At 41.8% G+C, this 8663-nt stretch overlaps 1 protein-coding gene across 1 annotated transcript in view; it reads right to left on the bottom strand.

Moving 5' to 3' along the window:
- The window catches only part of MACROD2 (MACRO domain containing 2), a gene marked incomplete at its 5' end in the record, with an annotated part of 83763 nt that overhangs the window by 48003 nt on the left and 27097 nt on the right, over positions 1-8663 (bottom strand). Inside the window, one exon of the mRNA XM_009704984.1 lies at positions 1873-1935. Within this exon, the coding sequence (XP_009703286.1) occupies positions 1873-1935 (63 nt within the window). The remainder of the gene's footprint in view (positions 1-1872; positions 1936-8663) is intronic.

Genomic DNA, 8663 nt, shown 5'->3' with positions numbered 1-8663 from the left:
GCATGAGAGTAATAAAACATGACTACCGACAAGAGATAGCAAAAGAATGTACATCATGGCTCTGATAAACCAACTCTGACAGCTTGTAACGTAACAAGTCATAATGATGGTTTTGGGAAAAACAATGCATTTAAGACACCTCCAGTAGCAAAGTAATAATTTAGAGAGGTACACATTCCTTAATTCTCTTGGGAAAAATGAAATGTACCTCATTCAATTGAACTATTTTGCAAATCAAAATAAAAGGCAAATACGCCCCCCACCAGAGCGAATACAGCGGTCAAGCACAATGGGTTGTATTTGGCATCTGTAGACAGGCGTATAACCGGGTTTAAGAGGAACCTCTGCAGCTGGAGCTAGGAGCTCCTAGCGGTACCAGCTCTCAGGCGAGCTAGCCACCAAGCAGTACTTGGTACGGTTAAAAGCTCAATATTGCTCGGGCAAAGATATGCCCCTGCCTAGTCAGAGATTCAAAAGAGAGTCTAGGTTCAGACAGAGCAACTCATTCCTCCCTTCTCCCTGGTCCCCTTTGCCTGCTTAAAATATGACTAGCATGAAAGTGAAAAACCCGGGAAAGGAAGCACGGTTGTCCTCCAGCACTTACAAAATACCACTGCATGCTTATCTTGGGGAGGATAAAGCGCCTAGGTCCAAAGTTTGCTGAGGTCCATGGGAATCTTTTTTATTCTGTAATACTGTGTGCCTACGGCTTCACCTCCCACTGCTTGCCCCGCACAAAGACATAAAGAGATGATAAAGAGGACATGAAACATAGAAGGACTTCAAGCACTTGTGGACAGCACGAGCTGTTAACACCTCGTTGCACAGTGCCCAATGCACAGGACAAAAAGAAGGACCCTCATCAAACGAATTCCTCATCTGCAAACAGCCACAATGCAGTAAGCAAACCAGGTAAGTCAAGAATCTCGGCCTTCTAAATTTTTTTGCTGCATCTACTGGTCGGCCTTCTTCAGTTCAATCTTCCACATGCTGAAAACAATCTTCAATTCTGATTTAAAAAAAAAACAAGCTCTGAAGAAAACCGTTTCATGCTCTCTGGATTAAGTACGTACAGGCAACCTCCTGCACTACAATGAGAAAAAACCAACCCAACAAGAAATGCATTGTGTTACGTGTAATACTACACTATAAGAAACCCTTAAGAAATAATGGGATTTACAGACATTTGATTGTCACTTCAGCTCTTTTGATAACTGATTAATTCTAGTTGTCTTTTGCATTGAACAGAGTTGGGTAGGATGAAAAATACAACCATAAACAGAAAAAAATAATAGAAAATCTATTGTGAACAGAGTGACATTGTATTTTAAAACATTGAGCTCACTATAAATTTATAAGCATGCCACCTGCAAAACTCACTGCTTATGAACTCTGACATTCATTCACAGTATATGTAATATCTTTCTGTACGGATTTAAATCTTCATAACCCCTGAGACTTGTCTAGACAATTTATTAAAACTTGAAAATACCCTTTAAAATCTTCAGAAGTATAGTTTTCACCAAAAGAAGCCTGCTTCCTCCCTGTCCAAATTTCCTTTTCCCCCATTTCTATTCTATGCAGAAGGCTACTCTGTTGTAGACAGAGGGAAAATTATTTCTTTCTAGTTAGAGGATTAGCTAGAGGGAGTCCACCTTAAAGGGAGAACGTAGAGCTGGTAAGCTGAAGAGGGAAGCCTTTTTTTTCGCAATACATTCATTCATAATGAATGGAGCTGAGGTCTCTAATGGGAGAATTGCTCAAGACCTGAGCTAATCCGGTGAAAATGTACAAACATTCTCCTTCAATAGGATTGACTAAGGTTATTGTTCACCAAGGTGGATGAAAAACTAACAAAGTCCTTTAACAAACCTGCTTCTCGGCTCTGGGCCTTGGTTTCTTCGGTGTTCTGCTTCTCCTCTGCGCCCTTACCACCTATCAAGGAAAACACGTTAAAATTATTTATGATATATCTTTTTATTGGTAACAGCAGCAACACTATTAATTGTAACCAATTCAGTACAAACTGCTAATGTACAGCAAGGTGCCGTGATAAAAGTGGAGAGAGATAAAGGCAAACTGAAAAAACCTGCAACCATAACCAGTTACATTTAAAACAGTCACATTTTCACATCTCAAGCTGAGGAAGGGGGATTAGATTAAAGAATTTATCTCAACAGGCACCCTGGAAATATCTGTGTACCAAATAAAGGTATGTTTCCCTAAACACTGTATGCAATAGATGAAATTGTTCCTTGATCTTTGTCTATGTATTTTATAAAGAGTTTTTTCGAGGATGATTTTCCTCCAGTAACATTTCCACCAGACCCTTGAAGCGGCTGTGTTTCTGCCTTGCAGAACCTACTTTAAATGCCTATGGAAGGTAACGATAGGAGGGGGAGAATCGCCTGAATTTGATTGTAAAGCCAAAGACACAATGCCACTTAGCATAAAGTATAAAAATGCATCACAAATGACTGCAAAGAAGAGAGCAAAATAAACCAAAGTAAGATTGCTAGGACTGAATGCATTTTTCTCCTTCTTGCATTCACATTCATTCCCAATTTTCTCCACTACTTTGTATTCGCATTCATTACCCGTGTTCTGCCCTCCAGCTCTCTTTCGGAAGGCAGGTACCAAACAGGGAGCTACCACCGAGAACAGTAATACCCTGGGAACGTCTATGGACACGAGAGCAAGCTCTCTTAACCTTTGACTTGGCCTGATTAGAAATATATCAGGAAGTCTGTATTTTCAATGATGGAGAAGGCTCTTTTAGCTTCCTAATAATGTTAGAGGCTGCAGTGCAGCATGCTGGACCAGATGTGATGGCTACATCGCCAGCATGGCGAGATAGACGGCGAGAACAGCTGAGTACCAGCCTTAACGAGGCATTTGAAAAACTGACTGCTGAGCATGTATACTGGGAGAAAGGAAATTCATTCCCAGGCCTGTAAATGGCTTGATAATGATACACATATTTTTTGCTGTGATCTTTTCCGGCTCCTGGGTTTTTCTGATTACAACTTCTACTACAGCAACACTGTTAAAGTTCCTCGCGCCACCACCTTGCTTTTACTTAACACATGGAGTCTGTTGAAGAGAGCAGCAGTAGCCCAAATGCAATTAGGCGGACGGAAGACAAACAGAGAAAGCGTGTGTTTTTCAGAAGCAAGCGTACATCTGGTGGCACGCCACATTCAGCTAATATTTAAAGGCTGAGGTATGAGGCTCTCCCTCTCTCCAGCAGGCAATACATCCCGGCTTCCAGCAGATGGGACTAGCGGAGAAGTATTTCCAGGCTGACCCTGCACAGAGCTGCTCTCCGGAGGAGAGGAGATGGAGCAGGACTTTGACATCCCACCTGAGAGGGGAGAGCTGGGCAGGGAGCGGCTGATGGCCATCAGCAGGGACTCGGGCCTCCTGCCTGCTTGGTAACTCTTGGTACCGATTTCAACCAGCCTTAACGGATGACTAGCTATAGCGATTCCTTAGCACATTAGTGAGCTCTAACCTGTAAAAAATTGCATTACATGGATGACCAAAATGCCTTGATAAAACCAGCTGGGTTTTTCCTTCCCCTGTTGCAATCACAAAGAATTATTTTCAAAATCAGCGTTCTGCCTGTCCACACACAAAACAGAAAGTTAGCTGTACTAGAAGATAAACTTTTCTCTCTTCCTCCCCTTTTCTTTTAAAACAGGGGCCTTGGGACTTCGCAAGCTTTGCAGCAAGCAATTAATAAATAAGGGAAAAAATCCTTTGCATCACCAGGCTGTGTTTCAAAGGGATAAAGTCACCTAGCTCAGGAGCTGGGGAAAGGAACAGGATGTTCAAGACAATCCTGTAACACAACAGTGCAGTGACACTTGAAAAATCTTTACCGTTAGGTCAGATCCAAAGAGAATATTGCATCACTGCAAAACAAGTGGTGCCAAAGCATAAAGGATTTAATTACGGGCAAGTGCAACATGTTTCGCTTTGCATGGAAAGATTTTACATTCAGAAAAAGCAGGTCAGGCATAAATGGTAACTACTGATACATCACTGGAAATCATTTCAGCAATTACCTTACTGCATTTACAATGTAAAACTGCATTTCCGGACAATACTTGTTTCTACCTCCATTATAACAAGTATGACTATAACCATGCGTTATTTGGCTAAACCCAGGTATTTCAAGGATTCATTCATGTTTATTGCCAAGGGTGTTAAAGTCACTTACTCAGAGCAAACTTAAAACTACAAAAGAAAGTTTAAATGATCATCTGGTTCATCAGATTATCAGATAAAGCACATATTCATCTGCATGTTTTGTCAACCCTAAGTCTGTTATTTTGCTAGAGATTCACTGTTTAAAACTGCTATAATAGAACAATAATTACAGCAATATGTACTGGATTCTCGACATGTTTTCCACCTAACAGTTCATTTTGTTCCTTTAGAAAGAAAAATGTAAAAGACTTTAAGCAGAAGCTTCACCTCTTGTACTCTGACCCAGGCTGACTGGATCGTGACATGAAAATTAATCTTGATCAGCATATTGAAAGTATGTGTTATGCCTGCCAAGTGACTTTGACAGAACTAGAGAAAAGGAAATGCTAAAAAATTAAGAGTGGACAAGTGATCCTCAAGTAAATGACTGTCAGAAGGAAGGGTTAAGCTCTGCTTGGCCTGGAGAATCTCTTCATCTCAGGAGAAAGGGAGGAAGCGGAGTACAAATACACGGATAAGAAAGCAAACTATAGGGTGAAGAAGTGACTAAACTCAAAGCGTCTGACAAACAGGTTTTTTCTGTTTTTTTAAAACCCTTCTAATGAGCCTCTCACCGAGTGTCTTCTACTGATGAAGAGTCTTTCTGTAATTATTGCTCTCCATCGGAGCTGGGTGCAGAGCAAATGGAAAGGCTTTAAGTAGCACATGCTCAAGGCAAAGAGCTGGAAATATATTTTACAAGAGTAGCAAGCCAATTTTTCACCATATTTTTATTCACCCCAGGCTCTCCTTTTCACCAGGCAGAAAAGCCAGACCCAGTGCATTTCCCTTGAGCCTTCCCCATGACATTATTAATAATAAAAATGTCTTTCCCACTGGATGGCTTCTACAGTATCTGCTGTCCTTTCCTTTCCACTACTGCAGCAACTGGTGATTGCATTTCCTTTAGGTGAAAGCTGTCCTTACAATAGCTGCTTTTCTATTATACTAGTAATTGAACAGCAATCTGTCACTCACTCCAAAGGAGATAGAAAAAGTGGCAAATGACATGTCGTGTCATTTTAGGCCAGCAAATGTAAATGGTTCTGAGCCACATCAAAAGACAAATGGGAACATCTGTTTCTCTTCCCCGGCATGGCAGTCAGTTGAAAAAACAGGAGTTTGAGAATTACAGTAGCACCGTACAAACCAAATAAGCACATCAGACACTAAAATACCTACTTCTGGCCATATATTTTGCTTTCCCTTGCCAAGCTGACTACTGCCTGATAGGTGCTTGCTCTCTCCTCTTGGCCTTTTTCTTTCAGATCAGCAAGAAAATTCCCCCCCCAATGATATATACCCGCATTTATATTTGGTAGAAAAGCGGCTAAACAGCGATCAATCAGCACACTCGGCAAGCTGGCAGAGCAAGCGGCACTTCTAACTAAACTAGAAAACCGGATACTCTGTGAGTGCCTGCCCACTCTGTGTTAAGGAGAGGTATTTAGCATGCACCGGGATCTGCCAGCTGCAGTAGCAGCCCCCAAATGAAGCAGATGATCTGATAAATAATAAGCCAGCAGTCAGATGGGAGAGGCCTGGGACAAGATCCCTGTGAAAGTCCAGAGGACAAACTCTCAGCAGCAGCACCAGAGCAGTTTTAGTATTCCTCCCATTTTCCGTGTGACAGCCTGGAGGCACGTGGCTTTTTACATCTTTCACTGTTCTTGTGACAAACATGGCAAGTCAAAAATATTAATAGCCTGCTGGCCTCTTGGCTTTTCCCATTTCAGAGCTGAGTAAGTGCCAGGTTCTCTCACACACCTACTCCTCTTCAGCAGTACCTTCCTTCACAAGCAGTCAGCGGCATACTTAGCGCTGAGGCTAAAGTCAGTGTCTCAAAAACTGGTGCAAAAAAGACATTTTCCAGAACAACACAGAATTGCAGATAATGTATTTTTAGTTAAAGGAAGAAATTCTGCATAACCAGTATAAACCAGTCTACTTCTACCCCTCCAACACAGATGTTATTAATAATAAAACCATTTTCACTACTGAGAAAGCTGTACTTATATCATCCATAGCATGTCAACAGTCAGACTAAGGTTCCTTCAAACAACCTGAAGTAGAAATAAAAGAGACAGAGGGCTAATGCCTCAGGCTTACATCTTGTTTGCCATTCTCACGTATCTGTGTAGGTACCAAGTTCCCGAGCACCAGATTTGACCCTGTTACGTCCTCGCATGGCTCTTGCCCTGCAAGTCTGGGTGCATCCTCTGGTTCTGCGGGCGCCCAGCGACCGTGCGTCTCTCCTGCCATCTGGCCTGGGAAGCTCTCTTCAAGCTGGGCCATGCTTCCATGACCAATGCAAATACAAACCAAGATCTGGCAGATAAAGGATGCCAGTTTTGAATTATCTTTTTTACAGCACAAAAATATTGCCACGGTAATCATACTAATGATATGAATGTCCTTCTAGGATAACAGGGAAACTAATTAATGAGAAAATTCAAAATATAGGCCTTGATCTTACAGCTGTTATATTCTGCACACATGAGCAGATATGCTGACTTCAGTGAAACTTCTAAAACATGAGAAGAAAGCACACGCATATCCATATATACACTCAAGATCATACTGCCTGCAACCATTTTGAGACTATTCCAGTGGTAAAATGACATCAGACGTAAAACAAGAAGCACGTACACACAAAGGCCATTATTGTAGAACTACAAACGCATTAAAATGAATCATTAGGGTGGTGGCCTGAGGTTACTGAACATTTTCAGTTTGCATTTTAATTTCTTTTAATTAAATTATGATTTAGGTCAGTTTTAATCACTACTTGTATATAACCCCTTTGGGGTAAATTTTAAGACGGGTTAGTAAAGAATTATCTGCAGTAATTGTTTAATGGAGTTATGAGACTTCTTCCCTCTGTGCTGCTTCTACGACTTACCTCACCGCAGACGCAGACCTGAGTGCACTGCTGCCAACGCACCCAGCCTAGCGAAGCTGTCAGCGTAATAAATGACAGGTTTTCATTTTCATGCAGCATTTTGTCAAGAATTGTCGAGGAGTGTGGGAAAGGAATGAGAAAACTGTAGCTCGTGGGGATTATCTCAGAGGTTAAAAATAACACTATTGTATTTCACCTATTTAACATCCTGAGAAATATAGGAGTCTAATCTAAAGCCCACTGAAGTCACTAGGCGTGTTCCCCTTGCCTCACTAGGCAAGTAACTCGGTTTCACTATACCTTTCCTGGCCAGGGAAGAACCAGGGAACAACTGCTACAGCATCAAATTAGGCACTTGGAAGACACGAGCACTCACGTTTGTCCCAACCCATTCCATACATAACAGTGCTGGGAACGTTGTGCTAGGCCAGTTTTTCACTGGGTGTAATTCTTCTGTCTGACATACAGCACGACTTAGATTTTGCAATACAGGTGCCTGGCAAGGCAAGACATCTAAAATTTCATTGCCAAAGATGCTGATCATCGCTATTTCTGACAATCTGCAACTGTGACTGTTCAAAACAAATGAAAGCAGACATGTCCAGAAGGCTTGAGCTGTCCAACACAACCAGAATACGGACATCATACCCTTGACGTCATATGCAGCCTGCACAGAGAACAAAGACACGGTTGGCATTTTGATGCACAAAATACACACACTGTGCTGCACAAGCATTATGGCTGTTCCCGGAGCACACCAAAGTGGACAGAAATCGCTCACGTGAGCTGATGCCTGTTGAAGAGTAGGTGAGGCAGAGCTCAGAGCAGAACGGAGGAGCCTGCACTCCCAGCCCTACAACAGGCAGTCCTACCTAAGAGACAGAGAAAGAAAAGGGACCCTATATGTGAAAGCGCACAATACAATCACAAATTTTATCATTATTATGTCAATTTATTATTCGTTCATACTTTTCTGGTGTGCCTAAGAGACTAGGTAACTACACACTGCTAAGGACTGCGGCACAGCTTCTTTTCCAAGCAACAGTCAAAATAAAACACGAGACCTGTTTCAATTTTTTTGCATACAGGTCACAAAATCACGTGATGTGGCAATGTAACAAAGTGCAGAAAATGGACAGAGAAGCCACACAGGAGATCACACTTGTTAAAACCAGCATAAAATGTGAACCAAAACATGCACTACTTTGCATCAATCTTTCAGAATGAAGGAACTAGCCCTGCCTTCTGCACTGGACCTGAACAATCACGATGGTTTACTGTTATTCACATCATGGTTAAAAATGAGAAATGAATTCCTTGACAGATGAGTCCCCTGCAGGTACGCTGGTTTGTCACTGTGTATAATCCTCCTCTGACAACATTGCATTAGTCACTTTAGTAACTTAGTATTTTGCACCTTAGCTCATCTCAGGAGAAAGAAAATCTACTCCAAAGCAGCTAGTGTGAAAACAGGAATTAAAACTGTTTGCCTGGTATGGTTTACACA

The sequence above is a fragment of the Cariama cristata genome, unplaced genomic scaffold (assembly GCF_000690535.1).
Source record: "Cariama cristata isolate BGI_N322 unplaced genomic scaffold, ASM69053v1 scaffold17047, whole genome shotgun sequence".
Taxonomy (NCBI): Eukaryota; Metazoa; Chordata; class Aves; order Cariamiformes; family Cariamidae; genus Cariama; species Cariama cristata.
Note: the sequence above shows the minus strand (reverse complement) of the source record. Positions and strands in the feature narration are given on the sequence as shown.